General features: G+C 45.6%; 1 protein-coding gene across 4 annotated transcripts in view; it reads left to right on the forward strand.

Moving 5' to 3' along the window:
- DOCK1 (dedicator of cytokinesis 1) overlaps positions 1 to 19,835 on the forward strand; it is a 530,259-nt gene that overhangs the window by 77,102 nt on the left and 433,322 nt on the right. For 2 of the 4 annotated variants that reach the window (XM_043597859.1, XM_043597862.1), the window contains exons 6-12: positions 1,959 to 2,107; positions 6,886 to 7,021; positions 8,223 to 8,380; positions 9,640 to 9,721; positions 10,135 to 10,270; positions 13,397 to 13,469; positions 16,560 to 16,702. In XM_043597859.1, the coding sequence (XP_043453794.1) occupies positions 1,959 to 2,107; positions 6,886 to 7,021; positions 8,223 to 8,380; positions 9,640 to 9,721; positions 10,135 to 10,270; positions 13,397 to 13,469; positions 16,560 to 16,702 (877 nt within the window). The remainder of the gene's footprint in view (positions 1 to 1,958; positions 2,108 to 6,885; positions 7,022 to 8,222; positions 8,381 to 9,639; positions 9,722 to 10,134; positions 10,271 to 13,396; positions 13,470 to 16,559; positions 16,703 to 19,835) is intronic. The other 2 variants (XM_043597860.1, XM_043597863.1) reach the window with 1 other exon arrangement.

The raw sequence follows: 19,835 nt of genomic DNA on the forward strand, positions 1-19,835 counted from the left end.
TTTACGGACGCAGTACAGAACAATTGCTGTTTATTTTTTCTGCCATTGCCTGTCTCTTATCATTTGAGTTAAACTACACAGTCTTCTAGACTTAAGTGTGCTTGTTCCAGAGGTGGGGAAGTCGTTTACATTCTGGCTCTGTGTGCAGCTGTCCAGTTCTCCCGATCACGGAAGAAGCCTTATTAACGCAGGGAGGCTGAGACTCTGACATCTTCCATTTCCTATTCCCTCAGGGCATTTCTTTGCACATAAATTCATATTTGCAGAAGATTACCTTTTGTTAAGCCTGTATTTCTATTCAGAGTGTTGATTTCTCGTATGCTAATGTTGTCAGCACAAAGCAAGGGCTCTGGGGGGAAGTCAGTGCATCGATTTCTTAGGAACACAGAAAACTTGCAAAAGTCCCACAGCTGCTCTCTGGGCAGGCTTGTTGTTTTTGATTATACAGTGGCTTCTTGTAAATGCACAGTAATAAGCAGTTGCAGTAATTGGTCATCAAATGTTCTCAAAAACCAAAAAGCGTAAAGTTAGCCATGAATGTTTTGTGTAAATCTGAGCAATTTTGTAGTCGGTGTTTCATGTTCAACTTAGCAATTTTTAAACAAAAATATGGCAGGAAAACAAACAGGGGCTGATGCTGACTGGTATGTTCGTGGGCTTGGGTCTAGTTCACGCCCGGGGGTAGACATGCCTAGTGGGCACCTTAGCTTCCTTTTTATGAATGTGGGTTTGTCTCTGGTGGACTTGCATTGTTGGGTTTATACAAAGCTAGTAGAAATTTCCTTACAGCGTTTTGGTACGAGTTGTGTTTTGCTGTGCTCTGTGGCTGTAGATAAGTTAGCAAAATATTACAAAGTTTAGATACTTGATAAGGCTTTAGAAAAATGAATTAGTAAGAGGAAACAAATCTAATTGTGGAATAAACCATTACTTTTGACCATTTAGTTGTTAAGAAATTAACATTAGGATGATGCTATAAAAGTAGCTTGTGGGGTGCAGAATAGTCTCTGAGGGCCTTCTTTGACAGGTTGGTGGGGAGGGTCTTAGAAATTCCTACAAAGGTCACATACTAGAACTCGGGGAAAGGGAGGTTCAGATGTGGAGAGCAGAAGTTATTTAAAAAAGTGTGTAGTAGCCATGTTTTAATGTTTATAGGGACCGTGTTTAGAATTTCATCAAATTAAAGGTCTCCTAGATTTCATAGAAAGAACCACCTGCTTCCTTTTAGGGGCGGGGGCGTAATCCCTAACATCCTTGATGAATTGTAGTCTTGGTCTCAATGCAAAATGCTTTTTTTTTTGTACCATCAACACCCTTCAAAATATGTATAAAGTGATAAAAATGTGAATTTTTTTTGTGTGTGTTTTCCGTTTGATGTAAATGCACTGACTGCTTGTAGATTCGGACTTCACTGCTTGTAGAAGCTGCCTGCGCTGAATAAGGCGCAGCGCGCCGGGGCCCAGGCTGATGCTGTTCCCTACAGCCTGGTTGACGACGGGCCCAGGTGTTCGGTTGCCTGGGGTGCCGAGAATAGCGCTCAGGGCGCCGTCTTCAAAATGTTGAAGACTCGATGGCAAGATCTTCAAGCTCACACTGATCTTGAGGGAGGTTCAGGGGTTGCCCATCCCTGGGCCACGTGCTAGAAGCACGTGGGCTGGTTTTGAGGCTCCCCATCCCAATCCTGCTGTGGTGAACCTCTTGACTGAGAGGCATATACTCTGGAAGGTTGGGTGGAATAGTGAGGATTGTGCATTACGGCTTCTCCTTTCGATCTTTAGTGCCTCAGAGGAACCAGACTCCATATGATGTGTTCCTGTTTCATGCTAAAAATATCTTTTAACTTGACATTAATTGGATCGCATCAGATAAAGCATAGACTACATGTGTGTTTGGAAAACACTCCACAGGGCTCTTTTATACCAAAAGCTTTACATGTGGCTTTTCTCTCCTCCGTACAGCAAGACAACAGGGAGATGTTTCGAAGTGTGCGGCACATGATCTATGACCTTATCGAATGGCGATCGCAGATTCTTTCTGGAACTCTGCCGCAGGATGAGCTCAAAGAACTGAAGAAGAAGGTCACTGCCAAAATCGATTATGGAAACAGGTTTGTTTATTTCAAAGATGATTTCATGCTTAAATTATCCAGTATAATACCATTACCGTAAGCCTTGAGGAGTCTAAGATCATGTTATCATAAAAAAATTTCTAACATCAAAATAAGGGCCTAGTTTTCATTTATTTTTTAGTTTTCTTTAATTTTTTTAAATGTTTTTATTTATTTTTGAGACAGAGAGAGACAGAACATGAGCAGGGGAGGAGCAGAGAGAGAGTGGGAGACACAGAATTCGAAGCAGGCTCTAGGCTCTGAGCTGTCAGCACACAGCTGAATGTGGGGCTTGAACTCACAGACTGTGAGATCATGACCTGAGCCGAAGTCGGACGCCCAACTGACTGAGCCACCCGGGCGTCCCCCTAGTTTTCATTTTTGAAAGGATAGGATATTTTTGGGGTGCCTGGCTGGCTCAGTCGGTAGAGCATGTGACTCTGGATTTTGGGGTAGTGAGTTCGAGCCCCATGTTGGGTGGAATGATTACTTTAAAGATTAAAAAAAAAAAGGATAGGGTATTTTCTGTTGGGTTCTAAAAATCAGGAGTTTTCAGAGTCATTGTTGAAACCTATTCTTGTCTCCAAGAAGCAGGGGATTGGGTGGTCTCTCAGTTGTACTCTTCCATAGAGGACCTTGTCATGAGTCCCGCCGAGAAGGGACTTTTATTTTCTGCTCACAGTACTTCACTTTGAGTCCAGACCTGGGGGTCCCTGGCAATAACAAGCACCAGGTTTCTTTGTGGACCCCCCAGGTTCTGAGAGTTGGAAGGGACATCACAGGTCACCTTGAAACTTAGCACCAGTGCGGGGGGATGGCAGGTTTGGCAAACCAGAGTACAGCCAGCTAAATCTGAATTTCAGATAAACAACAAATAGTTTGCTTTGTTGTAAGGATGGCTCTTGCAAAGGTTCCCGTCTACAGCAAGCCTCCACTTCGTTGTGCTTGAATGGTTTCAGCGGCTGTGCGCTCCCTCCCGCACAGCTCTGTGTTCTAGTGTTCGCTCGCGGTTCTGATGCTGAGGGGCAGTGAGCCGCTTCTTCCTGGGTCTGCCAGGTCTGTAACCGGAAGGAGGCCACGCCCTTTCCCACCGGGTAACTGGTTGTCCCTATAATGTCAGAGCTGCAAGAGGCCTCAAAAATGATCTGGTCACATGATTCTCAGATGCTGGTCCTTATCAGCATCACTTGGAGAGCTTTCAAAATACAGAATCGTGGGACCTACCCCTGAAGATTCTGATTTCTAATATCTGGCACGCTGGCCTGAAATTTCAGTTTTTAAAAATAGACTCGGACCACGCTGGACAGCAGATCGGGCAACTTCTGGGTTGGACCAAGCCCCTCATTTTACACACTGGGATGGTGAGCCCAGAGAATGGGAGAGGGTTGCCCCAGCCAGTTAGCTGAAGGGTGCCCTGGGTATAAACTCAGCCTTTCTGCAAAATCAGAATTATAGTGTCATTTTGTTTTCTAGTATTTCATCCTTTCAAGTGTGAAAAGTTTCTAGCAACATTATTAGGTAGACGGAGGGTTTGGATTAAGGCCACAGGAGGGGCGCCTGGGTGGCTCAGTGGGTTAAGCATCCGATTTCGGCTCAGGTCACGATCTTGCGGTTCGTGGGTTCGAGCCCTGCATCGCGTTCTGTGCTGACAGCTGGGAGCCTGGAGCCCGCTTCGGGTTCTGTGTCTCCCTCTCTCTCTGCCCCTCCCCTGCTCATACTCTGTCTCTGTCTCTCTCAAAAATAAATAAACATTAAAGAAAAAAGTCTACAGGAGAAGCCCCAGAAAGTTAGAGACTTCTGAGTATAGGATATTAGATATCGTTTTAGGGAAACCCATTTCGTGAGCACCTGCTTAAAAAAGCATGACACTTTTTGGAGCTTTGATTCTATTTTCTCTTGGAGTATTGTATTTTGAGCTTATGTTCAGAACCACCTGCTTAGTTTGGCTGTGGTAAGCAACGAAAGTACATTATTTCGCGGAACAATCGAGTTACGGAAGGAAGTGTTTCCAAACATAATTTACTGCTTTGAGAGGAAATACAGCCCTTAATAAGACAGTTTTCTGCCCTCCTGCTGTGCTCAGACACACCTTCGTAGCAGAAGCTCACTGTGGGTTCAGACCCCACCTGAGCGCTGGCTGCTCAGAAAAACACACAGAAGAGTTGGCATGAAGAGAACCCTGACAAGCCACTTCCTGCGCCAGTTTCCATGTGGCATTCTGGAACGAGCACGGACTCTACCACGAGAGGGTTCTGGCTCAGAATCCAGGCTCAGGGTTCTTCTGGATGTTTCTCTGAGCTTAGGTTTCTTCCTTTGTGAAGCGGGTCTGGCCATCTGTCCTGGCAGGACTGAGGCGAGGAGCACACGGCAGGGTGTATGCAGCAGGCTGGTACGTGGCCTGGGCCTCTGCTCCTCAGGGAGCCTGGTCCCGTGTGGCCTGTGGGACCTCTGGCCACCGTCCTCTAAAGCCAGATGCTTTGTAACTCTGCAGGCACCAGCATTGGGCAGCCCATAAGAGAAAGGATTCTCTCCCCCCTCATTAGCATTGGCCCCACCCACTCCAGAACTGACCCCACCCACACCAGCACGGACTCCTCCCAAGGGGTGGGCTCAGGGTTTGGGAGAGAGGGGGCTTTTCCTCATTAGCGAAGCGTATTACAGAGACAACTGAGGAGAGACTAACAGGCTTTTAAAAAAAATGTCTTTCTGTTCCTTTTGAGGCACCCCACCATCCCCGCAACTACTAGGCTGTTTTCATGCAGAGCGAAAAGCCTCTGAGTATTTGTTTAAAAGCCTGTTTACCGTCATGTTGCCGACTGGCCCAGCGGGTCCTGCTTCGCCATCAGTGGATTTGCTTAGTAGATATTAAGAGGGGAGCACGAGGTCTTTGTGACTGCTTTCCAAATGGTGCAGTGGCCCAGCATCCTCTCAAAATGAAACCTGATTGGCACACGTTATCAGACTCCTTTCCAGCTTTAAGGTGTGTGACCTTCAGGGAGAGAAGTCCGGGCATGAGTTTGCCTCGTTGGAGTCTTTCTTCCCAAGTCACCTCTCCTCTTAAAATTGTAACCGTTACAGTCATTATCTAATTGAGATTTATCTTTCTGTCAGCAGACTCTACTTTGCCGTATGGTTAAAGAAAAAAAATCCTGCTTCCATAGACTTGTTAATAGCAGGAAGAAAATCCCAAAGGCAAAAGTATAAGGCATCTGTGGTTAAGATCCTCATGTCTTATTAAAAAGAAAGCCAGAACACGTCGCCGTGGTGCAGCTCCCGGTTTCTTTCTTTATATAATGGTCTTTGTTTATTCTTTAAATAAAAATTGTGCTAAAAATCACCTAACAATTTCGTCCGATTTGGGGAAACAGAGAGAAGGTTGCCAAAAAACATTTCCAGACATGGATGGACAGCTTTATTAGACAGATGCTGCTCATGTTTTAAGTTGGCTACTACGTCTAGCCATCTGGCCAGAAAGTTGCTTAATGTTATTGTGGATAACTTCCACATGTTTGGTGTCGAAACACAGTAGAACATCTTTATCGAAGATCTTCTGATGAGCTAATTTCGGGATTAGAACTGACTGTAGGTAGAAGCAAAGCTGTGTGATAGAATTGACGAGAATAGAATGGTGGGTGTGCCTTTGCCCCCGCTCTTCCTTCCTACCTCTTCTCCCCAGCTTGGTGATGATGTCACCACCACCAATTTTAAATATGTGGGTGCATGGGTTTGTATGTCACTGCACACACACACACACACACACACACACACACACACACAGGAGTATGTATGTATATACACTCTATACATAACTACACACCCTATATACACTCTATTTATCTATATATATTATACCCCCATACATACCCCTCCCCCAACTATCTATAGCATGTGTGTGCTTTAAACTACCCATGCTGTTCATATAGTGTAACACACACTTCATTTGGGCTGTGCAGATCTGTAAAATTTTGCACTTGAAGAAAAAGTCACTACTGCAATGGAAGCAAACATTGAATAATTTGTTTTAAAGATTTTACTTTTATTTATTTGTTTTTTTTAAGTTTATTTATTTTGAGAGAAAGAGCAGGAGCAGGGGAGGAGCACAGAGAGAGAGGGAGAGAGAGAATCCCAAGCAGTCTCCATCCGGTCAATGCAGAGCCCAACATGGGGCTCGATTTCACAAACCATAAGATCATGACCTGAGCCGGATTCGGACAGTTAACCAGCTAAGTCACCCAGGCACCCCTGACTTTAGTTCTTTGTTTTAAAAAAAAAAATTTTTTTTTTAACGTTTATTTATTTTTGAGACAGACAGAGACAGAGCATGAACGGGGGAGGGTCAGAGAGAGGGAGACACAGAATCTGAAACAGGCTCCAGGCTCTGAGCTGTCAGCACAGAACCCGATGCGGGGCTCGAACTCACGGACCGCGAGATCATGACCTGAGCCGAAGTCGGCCGCTTAACCGACTGAGCCACCCAGGTGCCCCATTTTTTAAGTAATCTCTGTACCTAACATGGGGCTCAAACTCACAACCCCAAGATCAAGAGCCTCATGCTCTACTGACTGAGCCAGCCAGGTGCCCCTGAGTAATTTTTTTGAATTCCAAAGGAATGTGTTTTAAAGAAAGTGACCTTATAGAATTATGTCCCCTAGTATTATGGATGACCCTGACTTTCTATGATGTTTTCAACTGCGCCTAGTTGTTGGGACTGAAGTTGTGTCAGAGAATTCAAAGCCCTTGGTCCGTGTCCATGAAGCTCTGAATTCTTGTTGTTCTAGAATTCTTGATCTGGACTTGGTGGTGAGAGATGAAGATGGGAACATTTTGGATCCAGAACTAACTAGCACGATTAGTCTCTTTAGAGCTCATGAAATCGCTTCGAAACAAGTGGAGGAAAGATTGCAAGAAGAAAAGGTAAGTTTGGCTGTCTGTAATGTGCCATTTACATTGAGAGTACCTTTTCTCAGTAACAGTTTTCAACATTAATAAAACACCAGTGAGGCCCAGAATTTGTACTAGAAAACTCAGAAGGCACGACTATACAGTATATTTCATACAATGATGAATGGAAAGGAACCCAGTGTCCAAACATACTGCTGACGACCAGGAAGGATTTCATCCCTTGGTGGGGGCGGGGGGAGGGTTGTAAGCACTGTGCTACGTCTTAGGAGGCAGGGTCTTAACGACATTGACTTTGTGTTTTCATCTCATGGGAAACAATACTGGATTCTGCATCTCTGATAGGAGCCAAAGGAGTAACATATTCTAAGCTTGATGAGGGCAGGGAACATGTGTCTTACTGATCTTCTGCATTTTCTCTGGTCTCTAATGGTGTCTTCTCTATAGCAGATATTAAGAAGTCAGTTGACTGATTGAGTCAGCCGTTCATTCAGCAAGTATTTATTGAGCACCTACTGGGTACCACAAACTGAGGACGTACTGATGAATAAGACAGAAGTGTTCTCGGAGGATTTAGTCTAGTGGGGGAACCAGAAATTAAGCAGCTCTGCATGTGAACATCACCGTGATTCGTTGTTTAGACACTGCAGTATTTGAAGACCATGTTCAGTACAAACTGTTAAGGGGTTGTGACCTTTGTACTGGGTGCGTGCATGTGTTGAGTGGGACAAGGAAGTGACTGCAGAGTGGCCTTGCTGTGTTAGGCTAACCGGTTGCATGTAGTTTTCTGTTCTGTCATCAATAAAGAAAGTGCAACGTTGGTTAGTGGTGAGTATTGCTAATGTCAACTTTCTTCCTTCCTTCCTTCCTTCCTTCCTTCCTTCCTTCCTTCCTTCCTTCCTTTCTTTCTTTCTTTCTTTCTTTCTTTCTTTCTTTCTTTCTTTCTTTCTTTCTTTCTTTCTTTCTTTCTTAAGTTTATTTACTTATTTTGAGAAAGTGAGAGCATGTGTGCGCGTGAGTTGGGGAAGGGCAGAGAGAGGGAGATAGAGAATCCCAAGCAGGCTCTGCATGGTCTGTGCAGAACCCGATGAGGGCCTCGGGCTCATGAACTGGGAGATCGTGACCTGAGCCGAAATCAAGGGTCAAGGACACTTCACTGACTGAGCCCCCCAGGCACCCTGCTACTGTCAACTTTCTGTTTTATTTCTACTTACAGTCCCAAAAGCAGAACATAGATATTAACAGACAAGCTAAGTTTGCCTCCACCCCTTCTCTGGCCTTGTTCGTCAACCTCAAAAATGTGGTTTGTAAAATCGGAGAAGATGCTGAAGTGCTGATGTCTCTTTATGACCCTGTGGAGTCCAAATTCATCAGGTCAGTGACGTTCCCTCGCGGCTGTCTTTCCTCTCCGGGTAACGTTCGGAAAGTGGCGCTGGGCCCACCAGACGTCTAGGTCTCTCAGAGAGCAGTGGGGAGATCAGTTGGCCATACTTCCCCCGGCAGCTGAGCCCAGGGCGGTTTGGGATGGTGTGATGGCACTGCCGGGCTCTGGTCCAGGGTCAGCTCTCTTGCGTGCACACAGGTGTTCGAATGTAGAGTGTTCGTCTTGGAACTGTTTCGTGGACTTGGCAACCAACCAAAGATGGAAGTCATTGTTTCCTGTGTTGTCTTCATAGGGTTTTATGTTTCCAAGACCCCCCCTCCCCCGCCCCAGATAATGTCACTCTTGTCTCAATCTTGCTGTTGTCAAACTTTTGTCTTTTGCGAATGTCACTTTTGGACCTTTGACCTATTGTTATTTCTGCAACACGATTGGCTGGAATATAGTGTCTAGATGGCTGCCTGCTATATAAAGGCTCTCAATTAATAATTGTTGAATGAAATATTATAAATCTCGTCTTTGTCATCCCTGTCATTTCTAATGTGGTCTTTTCCCTCCTTCTTGCTTTTGTCTCAGTATAACTCTCTCTTTGTCCAGATGGAAAAATTATGGTTCAAATTATGTGTGAAGTGTGTGTGTGCTCATGCACGTACCTTTAAAACTCAAATATCTTCATTTGTGTTGTTCAAAATTATAAAAGTTGATATGTGATAGAAAACAGAACAAATGGATGAATTTCATCCTTATTTATGATACGGACTCCATTTCGTCTTGTCGTAGGATTCCGTTTGTCTATATGGCATATTTGGTTGTTTTAGGCTCTGAGACAGACGTGCAGTATTTCTTTTATACTGTAAATGAATGAATGGTGAATTTTAGATCATAGTCAATCTCAATAAACGAATGATGCTTTTAAAATAATAAACTTGGAAATGACGTTCGCATATAGTTCCATTGCAAAATTACAGCCTTTCAGAGATTCTCGACTATTCCCTTGTGTGGGAAATTACTTATGCGCTAATGGAAAAGCAGTTCTCTCTGGCATGGCTGACATTTCTGAACTCGTATAGTTGTCTGCATTGTGGACTTATGTGGTATTAGTTATAAATCAATGTGGGTGTCTATTTAGTGTCCTGTTAAATTTAGAAAATGAATTTGTTTTTCTTTCTTTCTTTCTTTCTTTCTTTCTTTCTTTCTTTCTTTCTTTCTTTCTTTCTTTCTTTCTTTCTTTCTTTCTTTCTTTCTTCTCAAGTGAAAACTACCTGGTTCGCTGGTCAAGTTCAGGATTGCCTAAAGACATAGACAGATTACATAATTTGCGAGCTGTTTTTACTGTAAGTACAACCAAAGAGGTTCATTTGAATCATTCACCATTCCAGTGATTATCTTTAATGATTGCCCTCTGACTTGTGTCTACACTAGAGCATGGATCCTTGGGATGCTTGTAACCCGTGTGAATGCAGTGATAATAAGATACCTTCCCAGAGCTGTTCAGGGGTCTCTAGCTTCCCTTAGGATCCCCATGACAGAGATTTGCCCCAGCACTCTCTTAACCCTGCATCTGAAGTTTGCTTAACGTTACTTGACTATTGTTATCCAGCTCCTTTTTGTTATGTGAACAACTTATTAAAATGCTAAAAACTGGTCAGAGAAGAGAGTCCCAATCCACCTTTTTACTGTCTGTTTCAGTTGCACCTGCATTGAGTAATGGTTCTCCCAAATAATTTATGGAAATTAATATTTCCAGGACCTCGGAAGCAAAGACCTGAAAAGGGACAAAATCAGTTTCGTTTGTCAGATCGTACGAGTGGGTCGCATGGAGCTGAGGGACAACAATACCAGGAAACTGACCTCGGGCCTGCGGCGGCCTTTTGGAGTGGCTGGTAATCCATTTCTCTGCTTTCCTTAGAGTTTCTAGACCGTCACGTTCATCCTGAGTAAGAGCTGCTGCTCAATACTGGACGGTGGACTGCTTTGATTTATAAGCTCTTCTGTTAGAGAGAGAGGGAAAAAAAATCTCTTAGCTCTTTTCTGTGTGGTTTCTGTGGACTGGCAGCTCGCGATGCTTCAGTCGCAAGTTTCCGATGTAAATCATATATTTGGTTTTAAAGCAGATCACATCTCCTGAGGGAGACCCTGACCCACATTCTCAGCCTGGAGGAAAGCCAGTCATTGGATGGCTTCACGGTTTCTGGAGCTGGTGATTGATTGATTCAGGAGGAAATTCACAGTGAATAGTCAAAGTGATGATGGGGTAGGAGGAGACCGGAGCATGAGGAGGACCCAGTTATCTTGGACTAGGTTCCGTCTGTCCTCCATATTTGTGTTCCGTTATTTCGGTGACAGCTCAAGAAGAGGGACTGATTAGTCACCTCTGCTAGGGAAAGGTGAGGGTGTCCCCTGTCTTTTGGGGAGAGATGAAGATAGCCATATCTTTTTGGTGCAAAAGGTTAAATATTTTAATGGAGTGATTCTCAGCCCTAACTGTGTTTGGGAACGGTTTGGGGCACGATTGAAAAATATATTTTTGAGCACCTGGGTGGGTGGCTCGGTTGGTTAAGTGTCCGACTCTTGATTTCGGCTCAAGTCATGATCTCATGGTTTGTGAATTTGAGGCCTGCATGGGTTTCTGTGCTGACAGTACAGAGCCTGGGATTCTCTCCCTCTCTCTCTGTCTCCACCCCCCCCCCCACCCCGTCTCTGCCCCTCCCCACCGCATGCGCGCTCCCTCTCCCCCTCTCTCTAAATAAATAAATAAATCAACTTAAAAAATATATACACATTCTTGCCCAGGCCCCACATCCTGCCAATTAAATGAGAATTCCTTCTTTAACCAACTCACCTATGAGCCACTACGGGTGTGAGGCACCCAGTGGAACGCTGCCATCAGACTGCCTTGCCTCCCTCGTCACATGGCATTCAGCACCCTCAGTGGCGCTGTCCTAAACTAGTGTACACCCCTAACCTGCTCAGGACATCCTCTGACCTCCTGTTCTCTTTCTGGTTAAGAAAGGACACTTCTCCGCCTGAGAAGGTGGATCACCTTTTTGGTCATCCGCTTCTGTTCATACCTGTGCAACTCCAGTTCCCACACATGAACTTAATTTTAAGATTTTATCCAGAATAACTTCTGCATGTTTGTGTCGACAGAGCCCGGGTGAGCGATGTGTTCACGGACCTTTAAGCCTCCGGTTCTTAGCCTTCTATGGGAAATGCTATGTCGTGTTTCTTTTGTAATGTAGTGTAAAAGTGATATAGAACTTACGAAAAGACAAAAAGCGTAAGTAAAACATAAGTCACTCATAATTCTGTGTAGCCGGGGTTGTACCAAAGCCCCAACCAGAGCGCGAACCTCCGTGGTACGGGCCAGCGTGCGGGCGAGCCGCGGTGAGGGAGATTCCTTGCGAACAAGGTCTGTGCTGTCACAGCCTGCTCCTCCGGGGCTTGGGACAGGCGCCACTGAAAGGGCTGTCACTCCCAGGACGTGGAAGACTAAGGCTGCCTTCACCTGACTGGTGTCACACGCAAGTCTCATGGCTCACTCTCTTGCTTCCTTCCTGCGAAACTTTGCTGGGCTCCTGATGTGTTCCCCGGCCTGATGCCTGGGTTTTGGCATTGTGGTATCATTGGGGGCAATGCGAGAACTTACGGGTGCCCCAGAGCAGTGGCCAGGTTGTATGACTAGGGAGATGCACTCAGCGGCGGGAGGAGAGAGGGCTGCAGACACACAGGCGGACTGTGCCTTGTGGACTGCGTGTGGCAGGTGGTCTGCGAGGCCCAGGCTCTCCCCCCTGTGACCCAACGCCACACGGTTCTCAGTTGGCGGTGAAAGTATGGTCTTGGGCATCTGAGGGTCTCAATAGGTGCATCTAATGCCAATCTGTTGCCCCCAAAGATGCTTAAAGCTAGGGGCGTCTTCTGGTAGGTGGAGACTGCGGTCTGGGCCATATGCCTTCGGGGCATCCACAACCTGATGATCTAGTTCACTTGTGATGCTTTGACCCGTATCTCTGGACACATGTGTGGGCTCTTCGCTCCAAGAGGAGCAGTGGTTCAGCAGGGTGTGGGCTGTTTTCCCTCAGGACACACTGTGGAAGCTCCGTGGGCTCCACCGAGGCAACCAGCATGTGACGATGCTTCTCTTCTCGTCCTTACAGAGTCGTCCCCCTTTTTGTTGGGGGAGGAGCAAGTGGTAGAGATGGAAATTGTCCACATTGTCAGTCCATGGTCGTAATCCTCAGGGAAGGGATTGTGAAGAGAAAATCAGTGAGCTATGTTACCCAGTTACCTGAAGTATGGGGATCGAGCGGAGACAGAGAAAGCACCCGGGGCTGTCGTTGGGGGTCTCTGGCTGCAATGGTCAGAGCTTGAGCATCGGAGACTTTCTAGCTCTCTGACTTTGGGCAAGGTCATTCATTGGTGTCCTGGAGCCTCCATTTCCTCAGTTGTGCAGTCGGTGACTTTGAGGATCAGCTGTCGAATGCCCCTTGAAATAGTGTCCACGGATGCTGGCGTGGGATGGGTAGACGGATGGTAGTTACTTTATTTTTGGGGGAATGCAAGAACTTATGGATGCCCCAGGGCAGTGCCCATCAGCATGGTCGGCCCTTGCCACATGTGGCTTTTATGAATGAAATCAAAGTAAAAATTCAGTACCACCATCACATTTGCCACGTTTCAGGTGCTTGTTGTTCCGGAACATTCCATCATCACACAACCTTTGTTTGGACAGGGCAGCTCCAGAGTGTCAAGTTGCATCCTAGGCAAAGGAATTTATTGAGCAGAACTCTGCCATTTGGGCCCCAACCCCATTTGGGTCGATGTTCTCAGATAACTTCATTTGTCTTTGGAACATGAAAATGCTCTGAACTTGAATATTAAAAAAAAAAAAAAATGCCACCGTGTGGTTTATGCCGCTGTTGGTCAGAAGACAATCTGATGTTGCTTTATTTGTTTGTTTTCTCTGATTATAGCACTTAAAACAATCCCTGTTCTTTTCTTGTCCCCAGTGATGGATGTAACAGATATAATAAATGGAAAAGTAGATGATGAAGATAAGCAGCATTTCATCCCCTTTCAGCCGTAAGTATGGAGCAATCAAAGCACTCAGCCAGATACAAGATGGAAAACGTGTGTTTGTAATAATTCTCTTCAAAGTTAAGTTTATAAATTCAGCACAAAAAGAGATTGATTATTTTGTAATAATGGAAGATCTGTGTAGTCACGGCGGTAGTGCATGGCATTTCTGTAGCCCCACGAGTCTTGGGTTAAAGTTGCCTTGTGGTCTTGCATGTAGAAGATTTTCCGGGTGATTCGGGGGAATCGCCGTGATGCATAGGACACGCAGAATTACCAGTCCACCGTGAGCATGAATGTTCCTTTACATAATTGATTCATTCTAGTAGTTGTACATATTCAAAATGCAGCATTTCCACATTCATCACGGGAGGCTGCTGTTTTTAAAATAGAAAACCAAACAAAATAGTGATGAATTCTTTTGTAAAGTGAAACGCTTGAAACAAATAATCATGCTGCTGCTTTTCTGTCTCTGTTGCTGCTTCAAGCGGACGGAGTCTGTGCTCACCTTTCTTAGGGTTTATTGTAGTTCTGAAGCCAAGTGTGTGGAGAGGTGTGGGAAGCTTGGAAAACACTTGGAGGAGATTTGTTAAATTGATTCTCTGAATGGAAGGTAGATCCCGTGGAAAAGGTCGAAAGGATTGGTGTCCTTTCCTTGGGGATGAAAGCGAGAGAGTAGCTACATAATGATCTGTGGCCACTTCACCGGACGCTTCTCCATCTCAGACGACCGTGGAGAGAGAAAGGAAGAGGGATTAGAGTGGTTCAGGTTAATCAGAAGAGACAGCTTCCTCCTGAGGGTGTGAAATCTTAGAAGGGTAGACCATAAGGCGTGTTAGAATGACCTCCATAGTGTTCTGCCTTCTGCCTTTTCTCCTTATTTCTGTTCTTACTTAAGTGGTTCCAGGCTTGAAATAAATTTTATTTTAGAAATCTGTGTTCAGGTGTTGGCTGAGGAGGTTTGGAGTCTGGTGATGCCCAGCAGGTAGCTGAAGGAGTCTCTTTGGGGGCAGGGTGGGCAGGAGCTGTGAGTTTGGCTTCCCACTGCACTGCCCATTCTTACGTGACGGATCCCCTCACTCAGCCCCGGGCTTGAGAACCATTTGTTCAAGATGGGGTTATGATGGTTTTCTTTGCAGGCAGGTGATCTAGTCAGACAGCATCCTAAAGCATGGCTCAGTGGAAATTTTTGCAGTCTTCCCAGTGTGAGAATAACAGAGAACCGTGCATTAACCAGCTTAAAATGGGTTTTCACCACACACAACTGGAGGCAAAGGTCTTTTGTGGCTTCATTCCGTTAGCGTCACTCCTCTGTCCAATATGGTAACCATGAGCTACATGTGGCTGTTTCAATTAGTGCAGATTAAATCAAATGAAATACTTCTTTAATCACATTAAAAGTGTTCCCATTGAAAGTTCCCAAAGTCCCGTTGAGAGTGTTCAGTCCCACTGGTAGCCGGTGGCTACCATATTTGGCAACACAGGTCTAGAACATTCCCGTCATTACAGAACGTCCTGTTGGGTAGTGCCGCCTTGGAATCACATCCAGTGAGGATAGTTACAAAGGGAGCGTGGTTCTGCAGAATCTGGAAGTTTCCTCAGTAAACAAGGGAAACATCGTCTTTGAACATAGGCAGATATTGAGGTAATAAATAAAATATGCCCTTATAAAATGATAATCCTAAGTTGCTGCTTTTGCCCATGAGAAATAATGCAGCCCAGTGCTGTTTTGAATGCTGTTTTATATATTAGACCTCAGAGTTTCTTGATGTCTTAATGTACCCCTGAGTTGAAACTACCTGTTGTCTGCTAGTGTCTTCTGGGAAAAGTCAAGGGAAAAAAAACTGTGGGTCGTTGTTTGAAAAGTTAGGGAGTTCACGAGTTTAAGACCCACAAGTCCGAATTTCACTGGGACGTGTTACGGCCATGTTGCCGCCATCTTTTTCTGTCTTAGAGCAAAACACCCATTTTAAAAATTATTATTACGTGTTCGACTCTTGCTGTAATTTGTGACTCCTTGCTCCCTTAAAGGAAGACTAATATTTCTAGTGTTTGAAACAAAAGAGCAGCATGATTTTAATAGCAAACTAAGCAATGAAACCAGTTCTTTGGGAAATGCCATGCTAATGAAACCGTTTTTTGCTCCATTAAAACTGATTTATTATATCACAGGATAAGTTTTAGGGAAGGAAGCACAGTGTACATCTTTCTCTCTCTGTCTTTTTTAGCTTGGTGAAGTAAATTAAAAGTCCTCAGCTCTCTTGAGTAATGTGGGCTCAAATGATGAATAACACTTGTCCTTGGTTCTGGAAATGATTTTAAACATTACGTACATGACGTATATTTTCTTGCTCATTGCATATTGTGCTTTGCTGTGCTACATGGTATTTCTCTTTGCACATGTTGCCTGTTTGTACTTATCTCTTGGTCTTAGCGTAGCTTCTATTAAAAACTCATGATCCACGGGACCCCCAAAGGGTGATGGTTTGCATTCATAATCACATCACAGTGTCACTTTTCAGACATGGTAGTTATGTTCTCCAAAGACTGTGCCATTCTTTTCACACTTAATTATCTGAGGCTACACTGGGTACACAGTCTGATGGAGTGGGTGGTTTTCACCCAAGTTCTCCAAGCAATTAGGTTGTAGGGATTGTTTTTTGATCTTGATTTTGCTTTTCCCTTCAAACCACCTGCCCCTTGACCTAAGCTATGGTCAGGAATTACTGAAATTGAAGAAAGGGACATGAACATTCCTTGCAATTAAATGCTATCCACATTATTTTCAGATAAGTCCCCCCCGCCCTTTTTTTTTTTTTTATTATCTATTAGAAATGGAGTGGAGTCGTGGTGGATGTTTATTTCCTGGGGATAGGGTTGACCTTGTTTGCTTTACTTCTCTTGTGTTTCAGCATTTTCCTGATCAATGCTCTTCCCTGTCTCTCTTGTCACCTATCCTGTCCTTTGTCGTGCGTTGACTCATGATGACTCTCTCGCACTCGGTGACGATGATCTCTTGTGTTCCCTTGTTACCGTGACCTCTGGGTCTCTGTGCCCCTTTGTCTCCTGTGGTCTTGGTCGTCCCGTGCCCTCCAGGCTCGCGTTGGACGACGCCATTCGACACAAGCCGCTGAACATGTCATCCCGTTTTTCACCCAGGGTGGCAGGGGAGAATGACTTCCTTCAGACTGTTATAAACAAAGTCATTGCTGCCAAAGAAGTCAACCACAAGGGCCAGGGTATGTATTCTGTTGTTTTGTTTCTACAAATGTTCGTTTATTACATGAACTTGGGACAATGCTGTATGCTTTGCATTTTGGTTTGATGATGATGATGGCGGTGATGATGAGAATGAGGATGGTGGTGGTGTTGTTGATGGTGGTGGTAATGGTGATGAGGATGATGGTGATGATGGTGATGATGGTGATGGTGATGATGGTGATGATGATGTTGGTGATGGTGATGAGAATGATGGTGATGATGATGGTGGTGATGGTGATGAGGATGATGGCGATGATAGTGATGATGATGGTGGTGATGGTGATGAGGATGATGGTGATGGTGATGATGAAGATGATGGTGATGATGATGATGGTGATGGTAATGAGGGTGATGGTGATGATGATGGTGATGATGGTGATGATGACGGTGATGGTGATGAAGATGGTGATGATGGTGATGATGATGTTGGTGATGGTGATGAGGATGATGGTGATGAGAATGAGGATGGTGGTGGTGGTGATGTTGATGGTGGTGGTGATGGTGATGAGGATGATGGTGATGATGAGAATGAGGATGGTGGTGGTGGTGATGTTGGTGGTGGTGATGGTGATGAGGATGATGGTGATGATGGTGGTGATGGTGATGAAGATGATGGCGATGGTGATGGTGATGATGGTGTTGGTGATGAAGATGATGGTGATGATGGTGATGATGGTGTTGGTGATGGTGATGAGGATGATGGTGATGATGATGTTGGTGATGAGGATGATGGTGATGATGATGATGGTGATGGTAATGAGGATGATGGTGATGATGAGAATGAGGATGGTGGTGGTGGTGATGTTGGTGGTGGTGATGGTGATGAGGATGATGGTGATGATGGTGGTGATGGTGATGAAGATGATGGCGATGGTGATGGTGATGATGGTGTTGGTGATGAAGATGATGGTGATGATGGTGATGATGGTGTTGGTGATGGTGATGAGGATGATGGTGATGATGATGTTGGTGATGAGGATGATGGTGATGATGATGATGGTGATGGTAATGAGGATGATGGTGATGATGAGAATGAGGATGGTGGTGGTGGTGATGGTGATGATGGTGATGGTGATGAGGATGTTGGTGATGAGGATGATGGTGATGATGGTGATGGTAATGAGGATGATGGTGATGGTGGTGATGATAGTGGTGATGGTGATGATGTTGGTGATGGTGATGAAGATGGTGATGATGGTGATGATGGTGTTGGTGATGGTGATGAGGATGATGGTGATGAGGATGGTGGTGATGGTGATGAGGATGATGGTGATGATGGTAGTGCTGACGATGACGCTGGATCAGGATGTGCTCATACAATGTATGCACAGTGTAGGTACAGCATGTGAAGGTTTTCTTGCTGATCACCCGTGTAAGCATTGCTAAGAGCCAGCCTTCTGGGTGAGCGGGGAAGGCTGAGTGGGACACAATTAAATGTTTGCAATGAGTCCAGAGTTGATGAGCCTGGAAGCAACTCTGCTTTCCTGAGTCTTCTTCAGCCCTGTCCTCTCATCCTAGCCAGTTTTGAAAACACTCGAACGACCTCACAAGAGAATACAGTAGTTGTCCACCGGCTGTTCACTTCCCCTTTGCTGCTCAGAGAGATGTGGAGACATTCAGCACAACACAGCTCTGCGTGTGCTCTTCTCTGTTTTCCTTGCCCGTGTCGCGCGCTAATTGCTGGCACGTTGTTTCCTGGGGCTCCCCTTCCTCCCTCTGAGGAAGTGGCTTCATTTTGCAGACAGATTTCCCTTCAGTTTTGTAATGGAAGGGACTTCTCCTCCTGACGCCGCGTCTTGCACTCATCGTTTTTAATCCCACGCTGACAAGTTTCCCAGCAGCTGACCTTCTGGAGGCAGAGGCAATGAATCAATCACCCCGGGCTGGTGACAGTTGGCACTCGGGCTGGCCAGGACCGCTGCCAGAAAACAGCTGTTTACTGAGGCCTCGCCTCCAGCTCAAGGGGAAGTCACCTTCAGAGCCCTTACCTGAGGCTGCTTTTATTACCGGTGGGAGAACCCACTTTTCAGTCCTCGATTAGATGCAGACTTACCATAAACTCCGTGGAGCTTAGGTGGATAGACCTCTTTCATTGTCTAGTTACCTCTGTCGCCAGCCTTTTAAGAAACAGTTCTGGTGATTCGTTTCCCGTTGTTATAAAGGAGAGTATGAATTGAGTGTGATGAGTTTTCTGGAGGAATGGGAAGCCTTTGGCTTTCTTTGGCGTGAACTAGCCAGCCCCTTCCCTGGCAAACCACAACCCCCAAAGCAAAGCAAAGCAAAGCAAAGCAAAAACCCCAACCCCAAAGCGTTAATGAACCGTGGCCTCTGTAGACAGAGTGGTTTAAGCTGACCCAGGACCCACCTTCTCATCAATTACTGGCTCTCTGATTTGCACGTTAATTGAAAACCACAGGGAGATCCAATTAAAGTTGTTTTGATTGGGGCCACCCTCAGACTGGGAGCTCCAGTGCCCAGACCCCAGGCTCCTGTTGGATTGAGTTTCTCTTCCAGAGCCATCAGATTGTGATAAACTTCTGTCCCAGAGTCACACAGGAAAAGTGGAGATTAGTGTTAGACCAGCGGGAAACTCCTCGGAAGGAGGACCCACGGCCTGCCTCCATCAATCTCACTGGTATCGTGGTCCATATCTGTGTCACCAGAGGCCCGTTGGGCTGATACCAGGGGGGCCCTGTGAAATAGAGAAGGAGCGGTGTTTTTAGGTCCCAGTGAGAACTGAGAGACAAGAGCATTGTTTTTTTCCTGCATGGAAGTGGGCAATGTCGCTAGCTTTTTTTTCTTTTTCTTTGAAGCTAACTAAAGTGACCATTTCTCCGGGCTCCCTGGCCAGCCAGCTTCAGTGCATTCCAGGGAGACCAGAGACAGCTGCAGCCCAGGGAATGCAGCACAGAACTTGCTGCGAGGTGTGTGGGGTTGGCCCGGTGGAGCCGCGTGCTTTCAGCGGTGGTGGTGACCCGGCGCACCCCGGCGATGTCCCTCCAGCCACCGCAGGCTTGTCAGCCAGAGTTCCCCACACTCATCCTTCCCCGGCTCCTCCCTCGGCTTTGGCCTATTTTAGGTTTACATCCACACGTTTACTTGTCACGATTG

Source organism: Prionailurus bengalensis, chromosome D2 (assembly GCF_016509475.1).
Source record: "Prionailurus bengalensis isolate Pbe53 chromosome D2, Fcat_Pben_1.1_paternal_pri, whole genome shotgun sequence".
Taxonomy (NCBI): Eukaryota; Metazoa; Chordata; class Mammalia; order Carnivora; family Felidae; genus Prionailurus; species Prionailurus bengalensis.